At 50.9% G+C, this 27,794-nt stretch overlaps 2 protein-coding genes across 5 annotated transcripts in view; one reads left to right on the forward strand and one right to left on the reverse strand.

Annotated features, from left to right (window-relative positions):
- HPS4 (HPS4 biogenesis of lysosomal organelles complex 3 subunit 2) lies at positions 1-26,100 on the forward strand. 2 transcript variants are annotated; one of them, XM_030582378.1, is made up of 14 exons: positions 329-507; positions 970-1,685; positions 3,072-3,162; positions 4,080-4,223; positions 5,256-5,363; positions 6,480-6,596; positions 6,720-6,814; positions 9,003-9,075; positions 10,138-10,174; positions 10,914-11,010; positions 11,615-12,545; positions 15,998-16,130; positions 17,373-17,481; positions 19,682-26,100. In XM_030582378.1, exons 2-14 carry the CDS (start codon positions 1,645-1,647, stop codon positions 19,851-19,853), a joined length of 2,148 nt encoding a protein of 715 aa, XP_030438238.1. In that variant the 5' UTR covers positions 329-507; positions 970-1,644; the 3' UTR covers positions 19,854-26,100. The 2 variants fall into 2 exon arrangements, with proteins under 2 accessions (XP_030438237.1, XP_030438238.1); XM_030582377.1 differs by lacking the exons at positions 329-507; positions 970-1,685 and adding an exon at positions 1-165.
- ASPHD2 (aspartate beta-hydroxylase domain containing 2) overlaps positions 21,101-27,794 on the reverse strand; it is a 19,438-nt gene continuing 12,744 nt past the window's right edge. For 2 of the 3 annotated variants that reach the window (XM_030582384.1, XM_030582385.1), the window contains exon 4: positions 21,101-27,644. In XM_030582384.1, the coding sequence (XP_030438244.1) occupies positions 27,535-27,644 (110 nt within the window). In that variant the 3' untranslated portion in view covers positions 21,101-27,534. The remainder of the gene's footprint in view (positions 27,645-27,794) is intronic. The other variant, XM_030582386.1, reaches the window with a different exon arrangement.

Raw genomic sequence — 27,794 nt, forward strand, 5'->3', positions numbered from 1 at the left:
TGCGGCCGCAGCGGAGCTGCCGAGGCTGCGGATGAGTCGCGGCGGGGGCGGCGAACTGCCCTTTCCCGCGGGCTGCGGAGCCGTTCGTCTCCCGGCAGCGCCCCCGTCCGGCCGGAGCGGACACCTCGGGGTCAGTGGTGCCGCCGGGGCGCGTCTCCCCGCTGGGTCAGTTCCGAGCAGTGCCCGAGTCTGGGCTGATGGGCGAGTTCCGCTGGGTCACCGGCACCCAGAGTGGGGGCGTCAGGCCCCTGTTCTCACCCTTCCGCTTTGCTTAACTCCGTCCTGCCCCCGAACTGCGCTCTTCGGGTCTCGCTTCACTTCCTGTCCCCCTCGGGCCGTAACGCTTTTACCCCGGAGGGGGGAAGGGCGTGGTGTACTGTGCCTCTCCTGCTTGCCTCAATCGTGCCGTGAGGCATAACTTTTGACAGAGCCCTTTCAGGCCCTTGGATGAGAGACAGCAACGAAGGGCAACCACTAACTAACGGGAGTTCGGAAAAAACTTCTCCTGTGAGCAGGCTTTTCTATTACAGGGGTTTTGTGCCTGTTCTGAAGAATCTGATACTGGCTACTGTTGTACACAGGATAGCAAACTAAATTACTGATCTGATCTGCTATAGCAATCCCTGTGTTCCTGTTATTAAGATAAAAAATCAAATTTGGTTCAGTTAAGTGACCAGTGCAGCCCTTATATTAGCTATTCCATCATTTTCCTAGCTCCTCGTATTCCTGTTAGGATCTTTTCTATCAGATTGTCAGTGACATACATGATTAAGCCCAGATATAACCAGGTGATATTCCAAATGTATTAAATGTAATTTTGCTGTTTAAATGGAAGGCTTGTTTCTGTCCCATGTGTCACTCATGCACAAGTTAGTTTTCTTGTTGAATGCTTGTCAGCTGCTCTCTGTAGGATCACGTGTCAGTTGAGCAAAGGCATCGGAGCGTTAATCCATTCATTCTTTGTTCTAGGATTAGAAGAGCAACATCAACACTGGAGACCACAGGAAACCATTCAGCTTTGTATCGCACAAGCAAAGACATATTCAAGGAACTGTATCTTCAGCAGAAGGTCCCTAAATGGGAGCTCTTCTGAGAGTAATCTCTGTGTAGTGATGACTTTTTGCACAGATAGCTACTTAAATACAAAATAATAAACTTGAAAGAATCAGTGTAGTGTCTTGAGATCTGCCTCTTGTAGCTCTTTGTTTCTGATGACCATATTCATGCTTTCTGAGCTTTCTCATTCATTGGAGGCACTAAGGTGGTTTTCCTCCTGTTTGGAACATTCTCATAAAGTAGCTTTGTTGGTTCAGTCTCAGAATTGATGAGCACAAGTTTTGAAGAGACTTTAACGTTGCCTAAGCTCTGCAAGGTTTCCATGTAGTTGTGGGATAAATCTCCAAAATGAAGGCACTTTGGTGGATTTACTCCTTATGTAAATAAGCCACAAGGAACACTGTTGACATCAGTATTTTAAGAAAATCTCCAACATATTCATCACGTAAAGCCAAAACCCACTGAAGTTCCCACAGTCTGCGTTTGTGGAACAATACATTTACTGCTGAAAAAAATGAGTTGTTTGCATCAGTTGCTTCAGAGGAGAAAGTGAGGGCAACAAGACATGATTAAGATAATCTGATGTAAATGGCCAGCCCCATTTTATCAGAACCAAACTCAGCTTCTTGGTGAGTAGCACTCATCATTCCTCTAGAGTTGCAAGGGAATGTTGCAAGACTGACATGGAGGCCAGAATGGGCCTGTCAACAACAGGCCAACAGATGTGCATGCACATCATCCTAGCATGTTTGAGTCATGTATAGTGCCCACATGCCATCAGAATGGGAGAGAGACTCCCTGAGGTGTTGGTGCAAGAATCCCCCAGTCTCTGGCTAGTTGCTGCAGGATCACAATTATGGATTATGCAGGATTATCAATTATGGGCTCTAATGTGCTCATCCCAGTAATATGTGAATGCCACATAAACACTGATGAATTTTATCCTCACAGGGACATTGTCACCATTATACAGGTGGGAAACTGAGGCAGAGAGATTAAACGACTGGCCTTAGGTGTCATAGGGAATCTGTGATAGAGTCAAGGATAGAACTGAGATCTGATTTCTAAAGCAATACCTTACCAACCTTCCTGTCTCACTGGTGGGGCATTCCAGGAATGTTCTAAGAGCCCAAGTTTAGTCTAGTGTCAGAGGGTAGCCGTGTTAGTCTGGATCTGTAAAAGCAGCAAAGAATCCTGTGGCACCTTATAGACTAACAGACGTTTTGGAGCATGAGCTTTTGTGGGTGAATACCCACTTCCTCAGATGCATGCATCTGGTGCCACAGGATTCTTTGCTGCTTTTACAAGTTTAGTCTCTGCTTTTTGGTGGAGAATAACTTGTGTTCTTTAGCTTTACCTTTTGAATTGCACAGTTGTCTCATTCCAGACTTCATGAGATTTAGTTAGCACTCTTGCTTGTGGGCTGTTGTGCACAATGTTTATGACTGGAATATGCAGCTTCCAATGAAAACAGTAGCTAAAAGATGTCTAGTAAATCAGTAAGGACCCAAAACTAAGACCGTCACCGGTCAGGAGGAACCTCCCATTTTAGTGCTTTTTTGCACATGTGGAGATGGTTCACCATGAAGTAAGAGCCAGTTAAGTTATTGGAAACCATTCCGAGCTGCGTGTAGTTGAGAATTTTTCCCAAATACGTAGTGATCAATGCTCTGTGTTATCAGACTTGGAAAATAGGCCTGGATATGTGATCCTTCTTCTCTAGGCTTAGCACAGATTTCCTGTCCTCTATTTTAAACCCAGAAAGTTTGGACAGTTTAATAGCCCAGATCCTTAGAGTCTTCCTTCTCCACCCCGATTCCATCTCCAAAATCAGCGGGTGAGGCTCCATCCAGGAATGATGCACATCTGCCATTCCTGTTTTTTTTAAACACTTGTGTATTGCATCGTAAATAGCAGAGATCTGCTTGAGAGAACTGGGGGTGGGAAGAAATATCAATTTGACTTGGTTGGAGACAGCAAATATCTTCCATCGTGTCAATACTTTGGTTTTGCAGGTGGAACTACTTTTTCCTTTATGATGGCTCAAAGGTAAAGGAAGAAGGGGATCCCACAAGAGCTGGCATTTGCTACTTTTATCCCTCTCAGGTAATGCCTGCTTTTTGATTTTTTTCCCAAATGTCTGTCTGTCTGTATATATAAAATTGTTTGCAACTCTAAAGTACATGCAAAGCCAACCTTCTGTTCTTGGAATGGTGGGGCTTGCAAATATCTAGGTTTTGTTAAATTTGTAACTTTGGTGTTTAAAAATAAAGAAACTTTTTATATTTTATTTGTATTTTTAAGGCCATGTATAGTGCACCTTTGCCAACATACCTTAGTCTTGATCCACAGCACTTCTTGTTTTCCAGCCTTAGGCCCCTATGGGTTCACCTTCAGTGCAGTAAAAGACCATGGCACAGCCACAGCTGGTCTAGGTCACATGACTCAGGCTCATGGAGCTCAGGCTGTGGGAGTGAAAATAGCAGTGTAGAGGGTGGGGCTCAGGCTGGAGCCTGGACTCTGAAACCCAGGGATGGGGGGCGGGTCTCCAAGCCCAGGCTTCAGCCCGAGTGTCTACATGGCTGTTTTTAGCCCTGCAGTCTGAGCCAGCTCTCTCAGGATCTAAGACTCCGAGCCCTTGGATTTTATTGCAGTGTAGACATACTCTATATGGCTCTGTGCAGCGCACCTTACACTGTTCTTTAGCACTCTGCTATTTCGGTTATGGGCCTCTTCATAATGCCCCATTCTATGGTGGGGATATGGACAAATATCCCCTAGGGATAAGACTCACTAATTCTTGTTCTCTTGGTAGTGCTTAAATAAGACTTCAGCCTCAGACTGGGATGAAAAGGCAGTGCATTTTGCATGGTGTTATCAAGCCTTTGTTCCATATAGTATAGTAAACACAGTCGGTTACTTTATCATCACCCGTTCCATCATGCTCTGTGTAAATGTGTGCCTTTCCAGCTTGCCAGGAATGCTACAGAATTCACTCTTTCCTCTTCCCTCTCCTCTCACAGACTCTCCTTGACCAGCAGGAACTGCTGTGTGGACAGATTGCAGGAGTGGTGCGCTGCGTAACGGAGATCTCCAGTGCTCCCCCCAGTCTCATTCGGCTGAGAAAGCTCAAGTTTGCAGTAAGGGTGGATGGAGAGTATCTCTGGGTGAGTTACAGCGAACAGGAGGCATGTGAGGAGCTCGAATAGTAAGAGAAAGTATCTGCTATTGTATCAAACTAAGTACTTGTATTGTTTGATAGGTCCAGCAATGGCTATTAGCTAGGATGGGCAGGGATGGTGTCTCTAGCCTCTTCGCCAGAAGCTGGCAATGGACAACAGGGAATGGGTCACTTGATGATTCCCTGTTCTGTTCATTCCCTCTGGGGTATCTGGCATTGGCCACAGTCAGCAGACAGGATACTGGGCTAGTTGGACCTTTGGTCTGGTCTAGTTTGGCCGGTCTTATGTTCTTAGGGTGCTAGTGGCAATGGCCTGGCAGCATTCAGCAGAGACCTGCAGCTGTAGGATTCGACAGCTAGAGCGGGTTTGTGGGCCAGCGGAGAAGTGTGAAAACAGAGCTCCATGGAATGTAGCTTACAACAAAGAGCTTGGGATGCTCATTCCCTGCTACAAAGTTCATTGGCGGTGATGGTGGACTTCTCATTTTAGGGACAGATCTGGTTTCTCTGATGTGATGTGGTCACATGCTCTGAGAACTGGCTCGTTCTCCACTCGTTCAGTGGGTAGACCCACTCAGGTGGGATAAAGCCACGCAGCAGGAAGCTCTCCCGAACAGGCAGAACCCTCCCAACAGTCTAGATACTTTCATGGATTCTGAGAAGTTTGATGCACCGCGTTGCTCCCTGGTGGAAGAAGTGGAAACCCTCTTCTCGAGTTCATTAACTAGTGAATTGAGCCTTGAAATATTCCATTTGGGGACAATGCTCTCAGCCATTAAACTAGAGGTCAGGGCCCTGAGATTGTGAGGGAATGGAAAGTGTGTGTCTTGAGCTCTGGCTTTCTACCTCTGCTGCCAGGGACCCCCCTGGCTCTCGTGCATTGCCCCTTGCTTTTCCCCAGATATATGGCTACCTAGGAGGCTTCCCAAACTGAGTTTTGGGGAGTGCAGCAACTGTTTGCTTCTCCTGTCACCTGGCTGCTTCAGGAACGTTTTTTCTGTAACCTTGTGTGTTGAAGGTGCTGGGCTGTACCATTGAACTCCCTGATGTCAGCTGTGGACAATTTCTGGATCTACTGATTGGACTCTTCAGATTTTACAATGGATCTGTGTGTCATGCTTACATGGTAATTGCTGATTAACAGTGTTGAGGGTTTCTCCCTGATCATGATGAGGGCATGAACCTCTCTGGGAACGGCTGAAGCCTGCCCAGTTATGTGGAGACTTGCATATTCCCTCTGCCCCTCCTGCACCAGTGCAGCTCTGAGATCACAGGAACGCGAGCTAGGAAAGTCCTTAGGTTCCATCTCCACAAGGCAAGATCAGTGCCTAGAATCTCTTTTCTGTGTTGTTGTCATCGGCGTCCCAAGTGATGAGGTTCTCCCCACTTCCCTTGGGAGATGACCCCACATATGCCCTCAAAGGAAGATTCTTCGTGTTCAGCCTGAGGTATCCTTCTCTTGTTCCCTCATCCTGTCCCCTCACTGTCCCTACCCCAGTGTACATCATTCCTCTTGCTCCTTAGAATTTAGGCCTCTCAAATAATGTGCAGGTGGTTTCCATTCCCCTCAGCCTAGCTACGCAAACCTAACTTTGTTTCTCTAGCCTCGCTTCACTTCTGCGTATCTTTCTGCCTCTTAGATACCTTCAGATTTGGGAATGGTATCTAAATGCAGTATTCCAGAGGCATGTAGAGAAAGTCTGGCAACTTCCTGCCCCAGGACAAACTGCTGCTGCATGCCAAGGTGCAACCGAAAGTCACATGCACTCATCTTGCTGCCATCCATGTTGGACACTGGGGTCTTATGGGCTGTCCCCTTGTCACTGGACTGCGAGGGTGAACTGGATCATGTCTGAGCTCTCTCTTCCCTCTGTCTGTCTAGTGAGGCTCTCAGCATCCCATCCCAGGTTGGAGGGGTCTTTCTCCACCTGGTCTCTCTTTTCAATAATGTAAAGCACAGTGCAGACAGCTGAGATTGAGGGCTAAGCTGCAGGGTTTCTATGGTATCCAGCCTGTGCTATCTGCCCTCTCTCGTCCAGCAACAGTAAATCCTCTCTAGGCTGGGCTTTTGCTGTTGGGCAGACTGGATTCAGTTCCTGGTTTTGGTTGAAGTTTCATTGAAGAGTTGCTGCTTAGAGACATGCTTCCTTGAACTAATGACACCTAACCACCTTGGGCACTATGGATCCTGTGTCGACTCCAGCCATGCGTTGTCTAACCATGGGGATTCTTTCTTCTTCAGGTGTTTTCTTGGGAGGAGCTGAGCACGCAGTGGGACAAGTACATCGAACATATTCAGAAAAACACCAGTGACCTGCACAAGATCTTCAATTCCCTTTGGAACTTGGACAAAACCAAGGTAGCTCTCCTGATCTCTGCAGGGTTAGCTTGTTATACTGAGACGTGCCCTATCTAGTTCTGTTCGCTCCTTGGATTATTCCCTGGGGTTTGATGGTTTAATTGTCTTCCTCTCTCTGCACAGGTGGACCCCCTGCTGTTACTGAAAGCAGCTCTCATCTTGCAGACCTGCCAGCGTTCGCCCCAAGTGTTGGCAGGTTGCATCCTCTACAAAGGCCGGTGAGTAGCCAAGGACTTCCAGGCAGTCACAGATCGTCAGTTCTCAAACTGAGTCGACTGCAGGCAATCCCCTCCTTGGGTTGTACAGTCCTGTGCTGCTTTCCCAAACTCTCGGCAGAGGAGGGGCAGCGACTGTACCTCAGATCTGCCCTTTCCCCTTTCTTAGCCTGCTGTTCCCCTGCCTTGCCAATAATGATTTTGTTTTCTTAAAATGACTAGCTTGCTGGCCAGGTGACACTATCCACACTGACCGAAATGGATGCAGGAAAAGGGATGAGAAATGCTGGCTTTATTCAGCCAAAGATTATCTGTGGACAGTTGAAGACTCTACAGCTGTGGCATTGGGCCAGGGCAAAGAGAGCCTCTGGGGACAGAGAACATCCTACAGAGCCAGGGGATTAGGGAGTTCAGGCAGTTCTTTGTGGCAGAAGTCAGTAAGTCCTTCTTTGGGTGCTGCTAGAAGACCTCTGTGTCATGTGTGTCAGTGACATATCTGGCAAGACGTGGAAACTTGCTTTGCAGTAAGTGCATCTGACCAAGTCTGAGTGATCTCAGAGCCAGGTCATCCTTTTTATAGGGGTGGCTTCACACGCACAGCAAATCACATGGGTGATGTTTGCCTTGTAGTTCTTAGCATCCAGGCATCTTGTTGCAAGTGCAAAACCCTTATGGGAGTGGAGGTCTGGCTTGAAACTGGGCCTTACGTTCATGTGCTGTGTCCTGCAGGCATGTGTGAGTTGCGCAGAGCCCTTGAACTCCCCATGTGGTCCCATCACTGATATGTGCCTCCGTCTTCTCCAGCGTATTGATTTTTCTCGTGGGCAGAAGCTCTTCTCTTGTGCAAACCAGAAAGACTCTGGGCCACTTGGCCACCAAGTTCCTTGCAACATCTTCTAGGAATTCCCAAACAGACCCCTGGGAACCTGCAAGCCTCACCCCCGTGCCACAGAGAGAGAGCGCCTTGTGTTTGAGTCTCTTGCAGAACCTGCATCTCTGCTGGGGATAAGTGAAGGGACCAGGCTGGTCCTTTCTCTGGGCTTGCTGGTGTGCCTGCCGGAGAGGCCTGTGTCACAACAGCATTAGTGCTGCTTTTCCTGCTCCTTTCCTCTACCCTTGCCCAGCTCTGCAGTGGTAATGGGGAGGGCTTTGTCTGCCCAGGGTTTTATTTGCCTTGGATCACTGTTACTCTTCACTCGCCAAAGCCAGGCCCCCCAACGAAGGGTAAATACCCAGCAGGCAAGTTTTGCTTTTGCTGATCCAGTGTGGAACTGCCCCAGTGTTCAATAACAGCAAACTATCCTTAAAGGGCTGCCCTGCCCACCTGTCTATAGTACTTTACATTAAATACCCCATCCCCTCACCTGCCCGCCAGACAAAATGTTCCCCGAGAGCCGGCAGCCCCGATCTATTGTCTTGTCTGGTTTTGTCCTGGAACCTCTTTGCCATGGCCTGTCAGTCCACAGGAAGTTCTCTGGAACATTTGTGTGTCATGCAATGTGAGGAGGCCCCCAGTGCAGGGGACAAAAAGACACAGGTTTGCAGGACAGGGGGTGCTGGGTAGGACTCTCTATGTTATTACCTAGAATGCTCTGTCAGCTCATAGGCACATCCTAGCAGCACTGGGATCTGGGCCCTGCGCACAGACTGTTGTGCGCGTGCAGTGAGTTCCTGTGTGCTTTGCTAGGGGAATGTGGCTTCCCCTTACTCGTCTCCAGGAGGTGCCCTGGGACTCGCAGGAGTGTCTCAGGGCCTCGCAGATCCACGGGCCGTTACTGCTGCCTGCAGGTGCTAGTTTGACCTCAGAACATACTTGTCAGTGTGTGACTCAGTTCCATGAAATCCCTTGGTTCAGCTGGGGTGTCCGTGTGCGAGCAGAAGGGGGTTTGGAACCTGCTGTCAGGGTGGGGCAAGAGCAGAGCACAGCTCCCCCCAGTGAGTGTACTGGGGCTGTGAGAGCAAGAACCACAGCCCTGGAGAGATGATACAGTGTAGGCTTTGGATCCTACTGGGACTGCATAGGCATGAAACAGATCTGAGCAGCACCTGAAACTCTGCTCTGAACATCTGTGGCTGCCCACTTGGAGTGGCACCTTGCACCTGCCTGCTCCATTAAACTAACGGGGAAGGGGGCCTGAGCTTCAGCAAGTGACTCTGCTCAGGGCTGGTTGTGTTTGTTCTACCCTGCTAGGATTGTGAGCACGCAGCTTCCACCTCCTCTCACTGCCAAGGTTCTCCTTCAAGGAACTGAAGCTGCAGACAAGGTATGGTGGTAAACCCAAGCCCAGCAGCATCAGGACCTAATCTGCGTGTTACTCGCACCATAGGTCCAGCCAGCACTTACGGGGCTGCTTGATGCTGATGTTAAATGGTTCTACTGTCTAATGAAATTCAAAATTCTTGTTGACACTCAGGAATCAAGTCAGTGCTGCTGCTCTTGGGATCTTTTTCCTGTCACCCTGCGATGAACCTGGCCCAAGACTGCTGTTTAGCAGCATGCAGAATGAATGAACATAGAGATCACCACTTACATGGGCTGAAAAATTAAATGCTTATTATGTGATTTCAGTTCTTCTTCCCAAGAAACAAGGGGGAAATGCTCATAGCTAATTCAGTGCTCATTGTTCTTAAAATAATAATGGGAACATGGAAAATGTCCCTTGCTGAATTGTAAATGTATGGCCTAACACAATTTGATTGATAAGAATATATTAAATAAATAGACCTATTCCTTGTTCTGTATAGTAACTTCCTAGGTGAGTATCCCAGCTCTTGCATCAAAATAACTCTTAACTTTACCCTGCTATTATTAATATGTTAATCTGATGGTAAGTTGTCTTCAGCGTTTGCTATTCATGTGTAATCCCTTTGTTTACTTGTTCTGTTTGCTACTAAATTGATACAGTTTTCAAGAGACCACATGCTTGCAGATCTGTGTGCAGTTGCATTATGCCACGGGATTAGGAAAGCATCTGTTGCATCTGCTTTGACATTGGTTCCGGGAATGAACAAGGACTGTGCCCTGCCATATTCATGCAGAGACAGTCTGGGTGAGGCTGTGATACTCTCCCTCATCTTGTATCCTATGTTTGCTTTCTGGGTAGCTCCACGGAGCTCAGCATGGCTCCTGGAGGAGTAAGTCACTGCAGACCATGAGTAGCCTTAGCACGGTATTGCCCTCAGGGCCTGATCCAGAGCCCACTGCAGCCAGTGGGAAGATCCCCAGTGATTTCAGGGACCCTGGGATTGGGCCTGTGTGATGGCCTGGTGGCTAATGTTGAGCACAGTCTTACTGTAGGCCAGTGATAACTATGCTTTACTTTCAGAGCGTACCTGGAGGCGGGGAGGTGCTGCAGGAACATGGTAAGCCACACTAGACAGTGTAAATGGGGAGCAGCATCCCAGGAGCATACGGCCCTTTCCAGGCCTGGTTTCCCTCAGAGAGCCCAATTTTACCCTCTACTGCAATTAAAACATTGCAGGGCAGATCTTCATGCTGCTTCTGTTAAAGCCCCAGCTAAAGTTCCATGTGCATCCACTTGGGTAGGACAGTTCCCGCCCAGAGCGTGTGAAGTGGGTACCGTGAGGTGAATCTAGGCACTATTTCCTCATCTAGGGGCAGGTTCTCCCACAGATTGTGTGGACTCCTTAACAGCAGATGTGTGTAACTTCAGTCCCACACGGTGGTGTGTGTTGACTTGGTCAGTGATGAAACCATGAAAGCAGAGCTTAGGGCGTAAGGCGGGAGTTCGAGTTCCAAACAGTGACTTGACTTCTTGACTCTGTCCCTAGTCCCTTTGCTGAGTTAGAGCTGAGAATGTTCAGCTCGTGTCAGGCAGCTCTTCCTCTGCCCACTCCTTGCATCCCCTGCGGTGTCTCTGGGACAGTCAGAAAAGTGACAGGGTATTCAACTGTTCCTAGCACTGTTTGCTAAGGTGATCAGGAAAAGGCTGCCTGGTTAATCCTGTGCCATAGCCCACACACCCAGGCTGCAGGCCTTGGCCAGAGGCCTCCTTCCTCTCCTCCCACAGGGCGTCTTTGGTATCTGTACAAACATTTTAATTTCATCTCGCTGGGTCTGCGTGCGGTTTTGCTCTTGCAGATCCCTCACTGCCTCAGGATGTCTGCATCGTTCCAGTTTTCCTAACGGAAGACGAAGCCACCGCACTCCGGGACTTTCCAGTAGAGTGGATGACTAGGTAGGATGTGAATTTCTGATGTAGCAAAGGGTCTTTTCAGCAGCTGAGCTCATCCCACTGCAGAACCAGGGCTCACCAGCTTCTGCTGCCATTTCCCCTAAGAATAATGTGAGCCCCAGATAAGGGGGTACTGTCAAGTTGTTAAAACTACCGGTGTCTGCTTGTCACGCTGGATAGCTCTAACTGTCCATATTCCACCCTCTGAGGAAAGGACTTGTGCTGCTCTCTGCTGCTGTGCTCTATGTGAAGCAAAACCACTTCCCTGCCTCAGACTGCCTGACTGTGCTATCATCTCTCAGCCCACTGTGCTTTCTGCTTGAGTGTAAGGGAGCCGCATTCCCAGGGCAGGTGATGGGACTGTGCTACTCTGCACGTCCCTCACTCCCTACCTAACCTTACAGTGAGGATGCTAGAATTGGAGGTGAGCACAACGTATGGGATCAGCCAGCCCCTCCAGTCCTGGGACAGGATTTAGTCTCCAATGGATGGTGGATCAGGTTTTGAACAGGAGATGGTGGTTTATTTTTCTGATCATTCCTGGCCCAATTCCCCAAGTGACTGCTACTCACTGGTTAACCAAGTGTCTACTCTTGTCTCCTGTTAGGTTGCCCACATCTCTAGCAAACCCTAAAGGATCTAAGAACACCCTCCGCTCACGGGCATTCTCGGATTCGGCCCGGGTTGATGAAGTTCGAGGCCAGCATGCCCTGGTGGTGAGAGAGCCCCCCACAGAGGCCTCAGGCGCGGCCAGAGCAAAGGATGCTCTGAATCCCCCAGCTGGAGCACGGAGCAGCCCAGGCAGCAAAAGCCCAGTGTTGAGTTCTACCCCCCTGAAACCATCCCCTCCATCGCAGAGAGAGCTGGGAGCCCTGCCCAGCAATTCCAGACTGCCTGCTGCAGAGTGCACTCGAGACACAGGTGCAGCCTCAGGGTCCTTTGACTTTCCAAAGCCTTGTGCCGTGGGGCAGGAGGGTCGAAGCAGTACGGAACCTGGAAGCAGTGAGCAGATGAAGTCCGAATGCCGCAGCCTCCAGAGGCGTCACACAGCCAGTGGCAGCCTTCCCACCTGCTGGCCATCCAAAGAGACGAGGAGGAGAAGCAGCTCAAGCAAACGTGACAATCTGTCAAGTGTAGCCAGTCAAGACACCAGCAGCCAAAACAGAACCTTCAAAAGAGGAGATGCAGCAGCCAGGGATGATGCTTCCGAGCAGGAGCCTCTGCCCAGTGCTGTATGGGTGGGGCAGAAGTTCCCTGCTGAAGATTGTGGTAGGAATCAGTTTCCTGTTGCTGAAGTCCAGGGGAGCCTACCCAGTGGCACTGCAGAAGGCCCAGGCTCTCCCAAGGGCAGAGAGAACAGTTTGCCTACGCAAGTAACTACCGGGATGGACTGTCTAGCAGCAGTAGATTGCACAGTGTCAGGCAAGCAGGCCAAGCTGGTTAAGATGATCTTGTATGTTCACAGAATTAAAGAGTTAGTGCTCTTGCTGCTGGCGGAGGAGCAGTTTAAGGATGACCAGGGGTCCATTGAAGATGTGGTAAGTAAGAAGAAGGTTGCCTTTTTACATTAGAAAATGTTTCATATACTTCCTGTCTTGTGGCAGTGTGGGATGGTGGCCAGAGCTGAAGAATGGGAGTTAGACTCCTGAATCCTGTTCCTAGCTCTCCCATTGGTTACTCTGTGACCTTGGAGACAAGTTCCTTTACCTCCATGTGCTTCAGCTTCCTCTAGCTTACCTCACAAGGGTCCAGACCTTCCCTAATTAGTGCTTATAGGTGAGCAAAGTATGAATGTTGCTGTGACTGAGTAATTGTAACCGCTGACTAAATAGCCAGCCTTGCTCCAGTGTTCCCAAATAGAGATCACAAGATGGCTCATGCTGGATTCCTGGTCTGTGTTCTTCTGGGAGGGTTTAACCACCTGCCCGGTGTTCATGCAGGGAGAGCAGCAGCAGAGAGCTAGCCCTGCTTCTGAAGTTTAATTTGCACCTTCCACGTTACAGCTTGTGACTCTAGAGATCAGGTCAGGCTTGACAAAGCCTGGCTGGGATGATTGAGTTGGGGTCCTGCTTTGAGCAGGGGGTTGGACTAGATGCCTCCTGAGGTCTCTTCCAACCCTGAGATTCTCTGAGATACCAGAGAGTTGTGTGTCTGGTGGTGAGTCCATCTAAAAAGAAACAGTGTTTGAAATGGTGACAGCTCAAAGCCCCATGCAGCTGACTTCCTTACCCACGGGACCTGGCAGGTTGGTGTCATTCTACAGGGGAGCCGTGACACATGAACAGAGGGCATCATGAGGGCACTCAGCGTCAGCAAGGTGGGGTACCAGGATCCAGTGCCAAAGCCATATACCTCTCTCGCTCCCTCTGCTGGCTTTGGTTAGTGTGCAGGCTGTACTGTCTAGTGGTGAGATCCAGTGAAATGCTCTGGGCTGCTGGGGAAGGGGACACCAGCTGATGCCATCTCCCTAAGGCATTAGCCTGGGTGTTAGCCCTACAGACTCTGTGCTGCTCCCTTCCACAGAGACCTTGTCCATTAGTAACAAGCTCATTTCTTTAGCGGTCAGACTCCAGCCCAGACTGTTAAGCCAGCCCCCACTGTCAGTTGCTGTTTTCATTCTGAGCTGTGCTCAATAAGATGCAGGACTTGTGACCTTCTGGTTGTCACCTTGTAAACAGGGGCACCACCTCAGTGCAGTAAATGAGGAGTGACTCGCCAAGAAAGGGATATGCTGCAAAACCAGCCAAGTGGTTGGCAAGGGCAGTGCTGGCTTTCAGGCAGATGCCACCCCACCTATGGTATCTGAGCCTCGCTTCTGATTCCCATTTGCCAGGGATGCTGTGGCTCTGCAATCTGGTACTGCAGTCCTGCAGATGGCTCTGAGGGAGTGCGTGTTCACCAGCTCCACAGCTCTGCAATTCCGATCCTATCCTGCTTGGCCACAACTCGGCTGGCTGGAGACCTTTGTCTGCTCCCCACTGCCTCCTGGTCTGTTTGTCTCACTCTTCAGAGAGAGAGAGAGAGAGAGCAGTTGAAAGGGAAAGCAGGCCCAGCTAACTCTGCCCCTTTGTGCCTTTGTTTTTAAATTGCCACTTGCTAGCTGAAGAGACACCTGACCCACTTCTCCCCTTGGAGTCCATGCAAAACTTCTTAACGCAAGAGATGGGGCCTGTGTGGGGTCCAAAGTGCCTTACCCACAGCATTAAAGCCTGTGGTTGAGTGGGAGGCATCGAATAATTAGTATCCCCATATGTGCTATTTAAGCTGGGTGGGTTGCATTTCTGTTGGGCGGTGAATACGGACGAGTCCGTTTCCCTTTCTGGCTCTCCTGCAGTTCTGCACTGCTGTTTTGGATGGGTGACGGATGTTGTAGAGAGCTGTTTACCAAAGCTCTTCCTGTTGGAGTTGAATCATTTAAACGTTGGGTTTGATCTTATGCTTTGCAGCTTCAAGAGCTTATTTTTACATAGTCTAAATTTTGGGCCAGATCTGATGTGATGGGGTCCCTTTGGCTGGACCCTTCCTGTAGGTGCAGGATACATGTTGGGCCCTGCTGGCAGAAGTGCACCCTCCCAGCTGCTGTTTTAGGTGGGATTGGGGGACTGTATGTCAGCACTCCTGGGTCCTAGCATTGGCTCCATCACCCTCTCTGACTGTTGGCAAACCACTCAGTCTCTCTGTACTATTTCTCCATCTGTAAAATAGACTAACACCCAGCTCCCAGGGGCATGGAGCCTGAATGAATGAGTGCGTGGATTGCTCTGTGAAAGCCTTTGAATGCAGACACCAGAGAAGGCCAGAGCATTCTAATCACGTAGCTTGATAGGCACAGGAAGTGTGGAGCATTCTATTTGAGGTGGGAGGGTGTTTCTGCAACACAGACCCTCGGAACAGAGCAGAAAGTGTCATGCAAGGTCTTTCACTGTGCAGACAATTGGAAGCAACTTTGCGTTTATCCCTTCATTCTGTTGTACAGAAAAGAGAACCTGTTCTGAGACCAGGAGGGTCAGGAGCAGGGTTGGTATCACCAGCATGTTGAATGGAGGCTTAATCCTCCCTGCGGCTGAGGAAAGAACAGGGACAGCCTTGGGGATTAGAAAACTAATCTTCCTAGCACTTGACAACCAGCAGACTGCAGTGGGAGATCTTGTCCACCTTGCCTCATCCAGGCAGTTCAGCCTGTCTGTGCACCCCACTGCAGTAAGAGACAGAGGGGTCCTCCAGTGCCTTGTTGGGCAGCAGTCCCATCAGCTAATGCCCAGTCTGAGGCAGCGTGTTCTTGGGATCAGTGGTAGCCCGGGAGTTATTTGTAGAGGACCTTAGTCTGAGGTGTTGTGGTTTGAATGGAGTCGGGGGCAGAAGAGCTGTTTCCAGAAGCTCATCCAGCTCAGTGGGGGGAGGGTTGAAACCACCTTTGAAACTGTGAAAAGCTCTGTTGTCTGGAGGGAGAGTGGGGGCAGTGGGACATCCAGGGACAGGGCACATCTACCACCTGGTTCTGCAATTAAACACAGTTCAACTGTATTACATTGTAACCCACCTAACGCTAATTTTCAGTTACAGTAGCAGGTGGCTTGTGCCATCCCAGGAATCAATAGGCTATTCGGTTACTGCTACAAAAAGTAATTGACAGTGCCTTGTGAAAATGGGAGCCCCATAGAACAGCACTGGACGGTAGTAAACTCAGAGTCTTGCATCCTTCCATTGGTGAATGGCAATTGGTGCTGCAGTGTCCTTTGCCAAACGCTTGTATCACTGAGCTGTGGCCCAGTGAGTGGACGGAGATCCACCAGTTAACACCACACAGGCTTGAGGTGATAATGCTTCCAGGTGTTGGCAACCTGGACTGGATCAGACCCAGCATTTCAGTCCTTCTCGCAGTCCCTGGGGTTGTTTGCATGTCATCCATGTTTGTTGTCCAGGTGAGTTAACAGCTCTTGTTAAACAGTGAACTCTGCTCTGATGCACATTTGTGTTGCACTATTTGCAGTATCACAGCAGTCTGGCTTCTCTCAATGGCCTGGAGGTTCACCTGAAGGAGACTTTGCCGAAAGACCATTCCTCAACAGCCAAAGCCACCTACAGCTTTACTCACTACGACTGCATTCAGAACGTACTCACAGGTGAGGGCCTGTCTTCATGGTTCTAGGCTTGCCGTTTTGCAGCACACCCAGAAGAGGATTAGATGTGAAAGTAGGCTTTGCTTTAACTTCTGTGTGTTCACATCTCCAGACATTTGCCTGAAACACTGTTTGCAGTTAGCACAGCCATGCTCATCCTTCCTTCAAAAACAGCCTGGGTTCCTGCTGGGTTTAAGATCCCACTGGCACAGAGCTCTGCCCTGCTTGTGTGGGGTGTGTTCTTCCTGTGCCTTATACACCATGATCACAGTCAGAAGTTCTGATCGCCAGTGATCAACCTACATCAGGCTCAAGCTAAGTGCCAATGGAGAGTGGGAAGGGATCTGCTTCTGGGCAGTGTCCTTTCCAGGGCAGTAAAGATTCTGCCTGACCATCTCCTGAGGGCTCGATCACCAATATGTCTCGAAAGCATCTCTTCCCCCAGTGGTGTAACTTCCCTCCCAGCTCCTGAGTATAGCAGCAAAGGGCACTTGTCAGCAAGTCTCTGGCTGTGAGAAGGGATGATGCTGGATGTAGGAAGCAGCTGATGGAACAGTGATATGGGACTGACATCTTACATAGCGAGCAGCAGCCCATGACAGCAAGGCTCAGAGCCCGGGTTGACAGACTCTGGCTTGCAGGGCTTCAGCTACGGTCCTATAAACAGCCTTGTAGATGTTACCGCTCAGACAGGCATATTGCCCCACTCTCTAGGCTTCAGAGCCCAAGCTGCACTGTCTACACAGTGTTAGTTGTCAAGCCAGGCTCGGAGACTGTAGCCTGGGCTGTGTAGATGTCCCCTTAGGCCAATGTATAGATCCTAGACCACCTCTCCTCGTTCCAGTCCATCCTTGTGTCTCCCTTCTCCTGCCAGCCCCACAGACACCACACGCCTTCTCCAGCCCAGAAGAGAGGGACTAGGAAAGAGAGAGACCCAAATGAGTCTTGGCAATCTCTGCCTGAAGATTTCCTGGTCACCTTTCCGTTCTGTCCATGCCTCTTGTATCACAGTCTCTTCGGGGAATTACTTTGGCTTTATATTTGTGCAGTGCGTGAGCACACTGTGAGCCAGTAACACACCTTCATCCCCATCATGCCAGTGTTGTCACATGGGGTTTCCTTTGGCTCTGTTCTCCGACCGCCCCAGCAGGGTGCAGAAATCCAGCGTCCTCTCCTGCGGACCCAGCTGGGGCAAATTACCCTGCCCAGGCAGCTTCCTAACCTATCCCTCCTCCTTCTCTGCAGCAAACCTGCCCCAGGTACTGGGCGCTCAGGATCAGCACTTCCTGAGAGCTGCTAGCCTGATCCATGCTGACTTCAACCAGCTCCCGACTGTTTCTGAAATGATAATCAGGTAAGGGCTGCCTGGTGCCCCTCCTCTCCTCAGCCACGAGAGCCGCTCGGAGGAAAGCAGGGAGCACTTCAGAACACACTTGCATTTTAGATGAGGGGCTTGAAGCTCCTTGTCTGCAAGAGGCACAATAGTGCTGGTTGGAAATCCCGGCCCATGAGCTCCTTGTAGGACCCAGGAGAGCCAGGCAAGGCGACCTTACAAACTCTGTTCTGAGGCTCGCTGTGTTCTTCTGCATGCTCCATAATCCTAGAGCTGCCTCCCACCAAAGACCATTTCCTGAAGCTCAGTAATTAAACACAAGCCGTTTGATTTGTCACTCACAAGTTGGGCCAGGTGCTGTGTCTCTAGGCCTGAGCTTCCCAGCAGAGTGAGTAGTGCCAAAGGTTTGGATGAAGACGTAGTGATAGAATGTTGCCATCTCCTGGCATCATAAGGTTCTAAGCTACAGCTTTAAATATAGTTGTTCCTAGTAAACGTGGGTCTTGGCTTAGAGCCAGAGGCGCCTGAAATTGGCAGTCTAGATTTGTTTTCGTGCAAGACTTGTTGGGTTGGAAACAAGCTGTAATGTGTGTGGCAAACTAAATTCTGATGCTGCAAGCAAGATGGTCTTATTGCAGTCAGAGCCTTTCACAGTGTCACAGTGACTGCCTCCAGCCTGTCCTGTAACTGATCCCAAGGAACTGGTTCTGTTTGCATCCACACCAACAGCTTGGCCTTCACAGCCATGCCTGCACTCCCAGGGCTACTCTGCTGCCTTGGCCGTCCTGGGAGACTCCGAGCAGCTCTCCTCGGCTGCCCCTGCCCAGAGGGGATGCACACAGTGAGAGCAGCAGTGCACTGTGGGAAGGAGGAGGATCCAGGCAATTGAGTTACACAGGTGTGGGTGAGTGGCCTGTCCCCACTGTAACAAACCAACCCATGTGTATTAGATGGTTTCAGGCAGCAAACTGTGAGCCAGCCCAGGCCTCTGCTGGGGACATGCTGAGCTGCCATGGCTGCCACCAGTGGGGTCAGCGCGTTCAGTTGATAAATGGGTGAGGGGTCAGAGAAGAGCCACGAGAGTTACAGAAGGGTTAGAAAACCTGCCTTCTAGTGATAGACTCAAGGGGCTCGGTCTGTTTAGCTTAACAAAGGGAAGGTGAAGGGGTGACTTGATCAGTCTGTGGGTACCTCTGGGGAACAGATATTTAATGAGACTCTTCAGGCTAGCAGGGAAAGGTAACATGATCCAGTGGCTGGAAGCTGAAGCTAGACAAAATCAGCCTGGAAACAGGGTGTAAATGTTTAGCAGTGATAGTAGTTACCCCCTGAACAATTCTCCAAGTGAGAGTGGAGTCTCCATCACTGGCCATGTTTAAATCATGGCTGTGTGTCTTTCTAAACACTTTGCTCTAGGAATGACTTTGGGGCAGGTCTCTGGCCTGAGCTGTACAGGAGGTCAGACTAGATGATCCAATGGTCCCTTCTGGCCTCGGAATCCAGGACTCTGTTACTATGGGGACAGCATGCGCAGAGAGACCACATCATTCGCTGGCTACAGACCCCATGGAGAGGGAGGCTGCCACCTCGAACTGGCTGGCTGAGTCAGACCAGCCTTGGGGCATAGTGTCCCTTGGAACAGCTGGCTGACATATTCATGCTGGCACCTCCCCGCTTCAGGGGTACTATGCGGGGGAGCTGCTCTCGGCCAGCAATAGGGACTCTGACTTCTCCAGAGAAGGAGGCTGAGACATGTGGGCAGTGTTTATCCATCAGCCCTCGGTGTGCTAGGTTTGCCTGCCAGCTAGCCAAATGAATGCTTCGGAGGGGTGAATATGTGGTGTAGCTGTGGCATTGGAAGGTTTAATCCCAGCTGACAGGGTGAGGAGGGGAGGTGGGCTTTTTTCTGGGAGGAGATCAGGACCTGTCTGATGGCGGGGCACCTTGTCAGCCTTTTGTTTTGTTTTCCCAGGGTTTAGTACCCAACGTTTGTTGCTCACGCTGTCAGACATGGATGCACCCTGCTCTGATGAAGTGGGCCAGCAGGAGGAGAGCCAGTCAGGGCTGCCCGTGCCTCTGAGCGCACCCTTTATTCTAGTCCTAGGAGCTGGCTGTTTAGCGTCATGCCCCCATGTGTTCTCATGGAACTTGCAAAGAACATCAGGGTGCTTGCTTCTGCCTACCAGAGCCTTGACCTTTGCTCTCCTTCTTGCCCCAATAGGAACGCCTCCACTGCTGTCTATGCCTGCCAGAACCCGGTCCAGGAAACGTTCTTCCAGCAGCTGGCCACCCCACTGCGCAACTCAGGGGTTCCCAACCCTCATGACAGTGCGTTCAGCTTACCAGGCAAGGCCAAACAAAAGCTGCTGAAGCATGGAGTGAATCTACTCTGAGGGTGGTTTGACTCCCTGGAATGGCCTGCCCAAATCCAAGCCAGAAGATGCTCTGTCTCTAATAAGCTAAGATGCCAAGACTTTTATTCCATGCCAGCTGCTCTTCAAAGAACCTGGGGGCACAAAGCGTTATTTGCATGTCATATCCTTGGTTGGTTAAACAGTGAGTAACCTGGAGCCACTGAGTGCTCAGCCCTTGGGTGATGGTCTGTATTGCCAGGTAACCCAGCATGCTGTGCGCTTGTTATGGGGCCACTTTGTATTGTCGAGGGATGGTGGGAAATGTTGACTGTTTCCAAAGAATTAAGGAGGCAGATTATTGCAGTGGCACAGTGCTGCTCATGACTCACCTCTGCCTCCTTTCGCGTGACGCACCTGGAGTGCCTTGACTGAAAGCCAACAATTTGCTTGCTCTCAGCTGCACATGGTGACAGGTTGCTGTGCAATACCTGCTTTGTGAGATGTCTGTCGGGGCCTGATTCTTGCTGTGGGATTCCTGTGCCTACGCTCCTAGTCAGTCAGACTTAGAATTATTTACATCTCTGGAGCTACGGAAATGATCCTGTCACCAGGTAGTGCCTCACCTTGAATTTACAGTGCTCTGCCTAGTGTCAGACTAACAGGAATAGAAGGAGAGCAAACAACTCTCTCGCAGTAACACGAAGCACTTAGGGTTTTATAATAGCAATGTCTGGGAGGTCTCCTACTCCCTCCATCTGTCTTCAGCATTCCTTCCTTTGGTGAGCTGCTTAACGCTGTCCCTTCAGACTGCCCACCAAGAGCAGAAACCCACTGTAACCTGCAGACTCCCTGCAGCATCCCTGCCTTCCATGAGTGCCATTACGATATCAGTTCACAGGCCTGAACATGCTGCATTCGCTGCCTGTGGTGCAGAACCCAGCCCTGCGCTGTACCTGCATCCAGGACTTCTGTCTGTCTGCCAGTCCTCCTATGGAGAAGCTTTTCCTGCCAAAGCTGACCGTACCTCCTTGCTTTCGTGCTACCTCCCTGAATTCCGCTGTACTGTATTTGCAGAAAAGGCGAGAGCCCATTAGCTGGTCACGCCAAAAAGCTTTACAGCTCCTCTGCAGCTGCCATCTTTGCTGAAACAAACTGAACTCCATTTTTGGCAACTTTTTGGATTGCATCTGATTAGCAATTACGGCAGCGTAGACCTGAGCTATGTGACTGACACCTGTCGTTTCTCTGAGACCATTTCAAAGATTGCAGCTGCTCTGTGCATGAACATCTGTGTGGCAGTTGAAATAAAAAAGTAAAATAAAGAGGAGACCCCAGGACTCATCCATTCACTACTAGTCACTACTGGTAGACTCCTATTTATTGCACAGTCCTCTCACCTGTGAATTCTAACTCTGGTGGCTGGCTGACCAGTGGGCTCCCATAGTACCACGTGTCTCCAGCGCTGCACTCTCATTCTGTGCAAGTTCAGTGGGGTGTGTCTGCTGCTTAGACACCATCTGAACTCACTCTTTGGTGGCCTTTCCTCTTGAAGGCGTGGCGGAGTGTGGGAGCCCAGCACTGTGTGGCAGTGGGTGTGGACAGAGGTGTTACTGGCCTGCTGGTATAGGCTGCAGGCCAGGACTGAGGTGCCGGACCAGAGCTGTGCTGGGAACCTTGCTCTGGCCAGTCCTGTTTGCTCTCTTCCCCTCTGAGCTAGGTAGGTAAATGCTGCCCCGGTGAATCTCAGCCCAGGCTCAGGCTCTGCTGGAACAACCATGATTTCCAGTGGGGCCCCCTCCCCATTTTCCTTGTTGCCTGTTGACAGGGCATCTTTGTGCAGCCCTTAGCTGAGTGGCTCAGTGAGCTCTGGGAAGAATCAGCTCCTGGCTTGCTGGGTGTGGTGGAGTCTGGCTCCCACTTTGTCAGCAGAAAAGCATTTCAGCAGACAGGAGGGCAGCCAGGTAACCATGGCCAGGCTTCTCTGCTCCACACACTGCCAAGCTCCCCACTAACACTGGTCCAGTAGCTGGGAGAGTTGGAGTAGAAAGTGCCTTGTGTAGAAATGTTAGCAGCAGCTAATCTGCTGTGGTTCCTGGCATGGGCTGAAAAGCTGATCTTCCACGTGCAGTGATGACTGATGTGAGGTCGGCACAGTGCCAAGGCACTTCTCCCTGCACTGCAACCAGCCTGCACGTTGTTCACGTCCTGGAGCCAGAAAGAGCACAGACCATCCTGCAGGTGAGCAAAGAATCCTGTGTCTGTCTCAGCCCTAGCGCCACAGGCAGCATTCCTCTGACATTCTGGGCTGAAGGGCTGCTGCCTGTATTCAGCCAAATGGTGTCCTGATGCCGCACAGACATTGGTCACTCTGTGTCTTTCCACAGCCTTGCTGCTCCCCAACAAATTAGCCAGATTTTCTCTGAGGCATGAGGCAGGGAAGTCTTTGAGTCTGGCCAAAGCAGCTGTGTGACAGCAAGCTGAGCTGCTAGGGATTGTCAGAATACTCCCTCATGCAGCCTCCCACCCTGGAAGTTTTTGTAAGTGGGTGACTGAGATCTATGAAAAGCCAGGGACCGATGCCCTGGAGAGAGGCTGTGTAAAAGGCCTGACTAGAGACAGACGGGAGCTCTTGCACAGTAAGGAAACAAAGTAAATACATTAATTTGCTGTCTTCAGAAATCGTCTGCTACAAGCTGCTGTGCCATCTGTCAGCCACGCTCAGAGCGGTGATGCCCTTGTTTTCCGTTACTCCTTGTGTCTGAGGCCCATCCCAGGCATGTGATTATGGAGAGGACACTTGTCTCAGCAGCAGCATAACGCTGGGTTGTCGAGTTGGAGTTTGCTGTGCTTCGAGAAAAGGAAAAAATAGTGGTGTTTAAAAAACCCACTAAAAAGCAGCTGCTGCAAGGACAGAGAGTGGTCCGAGTGCTTCCCGGCCTGGGGAGCAGTGCTAATGGGCCTGGTGCCTCTGGAGCTGAGTGATGTGTGTGACACTTCACCTCGTTGCCCATGTACTTTGGATCATTCACTGTTCAGTAACAGATGCTTGACCAGCAATGTAGCAAGCTGCTTCCTAAGGTTTCCCCTACCCAAGGCCACTGATGGACTTTAAGCAGTGTAGCAGGGGGCTGGACATGCTTCCCCAAATAGTTTTGGGAAACCCTTCCCTGCAAGCTGGTGGCCCTTCCTCTAAGCATGGAGAACACAAATTGGGGTAGCTGGCAAGTTCCCCTGCCCTCTAGCTCTGCATCTGCTGCTGACTGCGTTCTGTGTGGCTGTCGCTGAGATGCTCTGCACACTTCAGGCACATGCCATGGTGTTGCTTTAAGTCACAGGCTGTGGCAGGTGGGTCCAGCAGCAATTTTCTGCCTCTTGGAGTGCATTTGAGCCCTACCCAACTGGGAGCAGACGAGCCCCACATCTCAGTGGCTTGGCCTTCAGAAGAGGCTGCGAATGGGTTTGTTGCTCGGGGCCACAGTGCAGGGTGAGGCAAGCCATGGGCTCTTGACGCTCTCTGTGGTAATGTGCAGTGCCCAGCAGCCAGGCACTGTATCGATGGGTGTGTGTGCTCTTGGGAGAATGAGATGGGCTTGGTTTGGGTCCTTGCCCCTTGGGAAATAGGCTGCTCTCAGGGCAGAGGGCTCAGTCTGTAGCCTTCCTCCTGGCCCCAAACACAAGGAGCAGTGGAACCTGTCTAGGGAGCTAGGCCCATCCCTTGCCTAGTGAACTGAAATGCAAGTCCTGGGTGGTTTCAGTGGTCAGTGATGCAGGGAGGGGCTGACTTTCCAAGGTCACACAGCAGGTGGGTGGAAGTCAGATTTGGCATTCAATTCCAAACGCTAACCGCTAGATCTGTCCGACTCTGCCAGTTCACAACACAGTCCCTGGACTGCAGTTTGCATTGACTTCAGGGTCCATGGACTTCAGGCTGGTTTCTGACGGACATGGTGTCTGACCTCGTCTGTGCAGTTGACAGAGGACAGGCAGGGCTGGTGCACATCTGAGTGTCATTAAATTTAACAGGCACGGGCAGACTTGCCAGTGATGCCTCTAAGAAGAGTGTGCATCAGCCCTGCTGGATTCCAGTCGAGTAACTGCCTTCTGCCTCCCTCTGCTCTCCTGCAGTGTCAGGTGATGCTGGTACGTGTATTGGTGGTGACTAGCATGGTATAGTGGATGCTGGAATCCTGAAGAGCAGTATAGTCTCATCTGACATGTAGTAGTGCTGCTGCCGTGTTCTACCCTAGAGCTGGCTGCATTTTGGATTACAGTGATTCTCGTGTCCGTTTGGATCTTTTGGGACACAGGCATTGGGTGACTGTTGAAGCAGAGCTGCTATTCACCCTCCCTGAACGGCAAGTGGAAAAGTTTGGAATTCTCCATCCACTCAGCTGTTTGAGCTTCCCTTGGAGCTGCGCTGCGCCTGGCCATTTGCAGCCCTGACTGTGTAACGCCATATGCCTCTGCAGAGGCTGCCGGGGCAGCAGCTCCAGGGCTGGGTCATGTCGTTCCTGCTGGGCATGGTACTAGCTCTCTGAGCTGGGGGGTGGGGGGTGTAGCGGAGGGTGCTGGACTGTACCACGGCTGTCCAGGAAGTTCACACAGCCCTACGTCCATGGGCACTGCTGCTTTTGGGCAGGGTGGTGTAACCTCTTAGCTGTGGCAGCCAGGTACGGGGCGCACTCCACACTGGCAGCTCCGTCCTGAGTCCCAGGTCCTGGCACAGGCTGCCCAGCCAGTGCAAGCGAATACTGGGCACTCATGGCCAGCTCTCATCTGAGGCGCCCAGCTAGGCATGAATGGCAGGGTTTGAGCTATGCTGCCGAGAGTGCCTAGGCACGTCAAGCTGAGTACAAGCTTCCCCGGCAATCTGAGGGCCTTGGGGAAGCTGGCCGTGGGCGGGGCAACGGCTTGCATTTGGGGAATAAGTGCAGTGGGGGGTGATAGGGAGGCAAGCAGGTGCTCCCCAGCAGAAGACGGGGGGCTCCCAGCATTTGCCCCCGAGAGTCACTGTAGCTCGCAGCAGGCTGAGCCAGCCACAGCCCCAGGAGGCCAGAGGGTGACACGCTCTGAGTGTGTCTGGGCTGGTGCATGTGGGGTGGCCTGCCAGAGGGTAACAGGTGCAAATGTGCTCAGATGAGCTGGGGCAGCAGTGAAACAAGAGTTATTTACTGCTATAGATTGAATTACTTCCTGCCCTGGGCCCTGCTACCATTTCCCACAGCCCCTCGAGGTAATTCCAGGGGCAGGCTGAGTTGCTGCTGTCCTGCTTCACTTGCCCTCACATGCCTGTCCTGGCACTTAGCTAGCAGCGCACTGGGATTCACAGCCACAGTGCTGGCAGCGGGACCTGACGCCGGATGTGCTGTTCCTGCACCAGCTGCTAAGCAGCAGCACCACAGCACGTGGAGGAGGGGAGCTGTGGGCCCTGCTCCTGCCCCAAACAGCAAACCCCACCTTGTGGCTGCCATCCTGCATGTTGGAAGGGTTGCAATCAAACATCAGCCCTGTTCAGCACTGATGAAGATGGGGGTTGGAGGTTTTCCTGCTCCTCCAAAAACCAACTCCTCTGAAACAGTTGGCGCTAGTCTGGACAGTTCTGTGCCAGTCAGTGGTATCTAGGCTTCGCCTCAGCGGGCTGACCGGTGTCTGCTCTCGCCTGGCACAGCTCAAGGGGAGCTGCAGTGTTGGCCCTACCCTGAGCTTGCTCCTTAGCCCATGCTCCTCTTAGCAGTGTTCGGTATTGGACTAAATCTGTCTGTTTCTTCTGACAGCTGCTCTGTCCCCTTTACGGCATCTCGGTACAGGTGTAGCCCCGCGTGGCAGCCTTGTCTCTGTCCTAGCCACCCCTGCTTCCCTGTAGTCTTTCCTCCTAGAGCTTCTGCTCCAAATCTGGTCTTGCTTCTCTCCCTAGTACAATACCTCCCACCTGCCAGCACCATAGCAAGGATCCAAAGTCCCAGGCTTTCACTGCAAAAGAGCCATCTCAGTGGCAAGTGGAGGACCTCCTCCGCCCCACCCCCACAGCACGCACACAGCCTGTTCGATTTTTCAGCACAATTGTTTATTGATAGTCTTCCTTATGTACTGGTACGAATGGCACCAAACTGTAACAGTTACCGGGTCAGCCTTTCCTTTGTAATTCTATCACAAAGTATTCAATGTGCGTAGAAATCATGCACGTCACATATTCTTTTAAGATATTTGTGTAAAAATACTTCATGTATTTGAAACTTCTGCCTTATCTTGCAATTTAATCACTGAAAAAATCTGTGTAGAAAACTCATTTGAAGTCAGGTGTATACTTTCTCTTGTACATCATTCAGTAGTGGGTAATCCAGGGACCCTTGTGGACTCATTTTCCTCCTCCAGCAGTTACCTGTCATCACATTTGCTTTCCAGTCAGAACAGTAAGTATATTTGGCTGTATACATGACATGCTGCGTTACACATTATACACCTGACATTAGCTCTGTACTGAGACACACAGACAATTAGATACTCTCCAAGAAAAACACACAGTTGAGCTGGTGGACATAACTCTTACAGGTAGGCAGAAGACTATTTCACTTCTGCTCTAGAACTAGGAGAAGTTATTAAACCCCGCCTGCGGAGGGCAGGCTGACGCTCTACCATTCCGTGCACTGGGAGAGAAGACTGAGAACCAGACGCAGATCAACTTCCTTGGGTGCTTGGGCAACTCATGCGGTTACTCTCTACTTTCATACAACTCATCCCTTCGTCCCACCAGCTGGCGTGTATATCCCAGCCCAGGGCTCTGAGAGTGCAAGTTAACAGCTCTATGAGGGCTTTAGGCCAATTAACAAACACCTTTAGTCAAACTTAAGGTTCAGGTTTCTGTGTAACTCTCCCTGGCAGAGTCTGTTACTCAGCTGCCTGGGGCGGAGCCCCTTGGTCACTTTCAGCTCAGCTGAAAGCACCAGAACTGCTGTTGGGTGTGTTCCCAGCCACTCTGCCCAAGCAAGGGCTTGTGGCAGCAGGCTCAGGGACAGACACCTTCTGCTTGAATGCACTGGAGCCATCATCCCAGCCCTAGGCAGCCACCTGCCGTGCTAGTCACACACTGGAGGAAAATGTTTTTAAAAGCCTCTGGCCCCAATGCCATGTGCTAGCACAGAGCTTGTGTTTGCAAAGCACCATCACCCTCGGCAGCTTTGGGTCTGCAATGGGTCTGAACGCTCTCTGCCCCAGAGAAGTTATTCTGCACAAAGGAGCAGGGAAACCACCATGCTCCTCGGCCATTTCCATCTGGCTCTCCGAGTTGTCCACGCGGTGACTGTAAACAGTGACAAAGACAGGCTGAGCACAGCACTTTGCTGACGTTTTTTGGTGACCACAAGAAATGTTACATTATTACATTCAAACACCCTTGATTTTGTTACTCTTAAGTCTGAACACTGCAAACACAGTAGCAACATAACACATACTACAGTGGTACCGCAGCTAAATCACGGAGTGAAAATAATGCACTCTCATGGCGGAAAGAAATCCCTGAAGCAATGATGGAAAGAAAGAGACTGTAAGTTAATGCAAGCTGGAAGCTTCCATTTACAATAACCCCCGAGAGGGGAAAATCCAACACCGGATGTGCTATGAGAGGCTTCCACGGGTGGAGATGGAACCGCAGTGGAGCTGCATGAGGCAAAGCCCCGGCAGGCCCGCCACTTGCCCTTAAACCCACTAGGGCAAAGAAGCACGATCATCGTCCTGGAGCAAAGATAAAATCAAGGGCTTGGCGCTCGGCAGCTGCAACATTCGGGTGCCACAAATCCACCATAAAGATCACACGAGGGCCCTCTTCGGGGGGACCTACACAGAACACAAGAGCCCAGCCATGAGGCACAAGCAGGGGTCCTGGTGCTCAGGCCACGGTGCTGCACTGTGCTGGCTTCAGGAACCCCCACATACACATCTCCCTTCTCGTTCTTGATACAGTGACTGGGTACTCATGGGGCAACA

The sequence above is a fragment of the Gopherus evgoodei genome, chromosome 13 (assembly GCF_007399415.2).
Source record: "Gopherus evgoodei ecotype Sinaloan lineage chromosome 13, rGopEvg1_v1.p, whole genome shotgun sequence".
NCBI classification, from domain to species: Eukaryota; Metazoa; Chordata; order Testudines; family Testudinidae; genus Gopherus; species Gopherus evgoodei.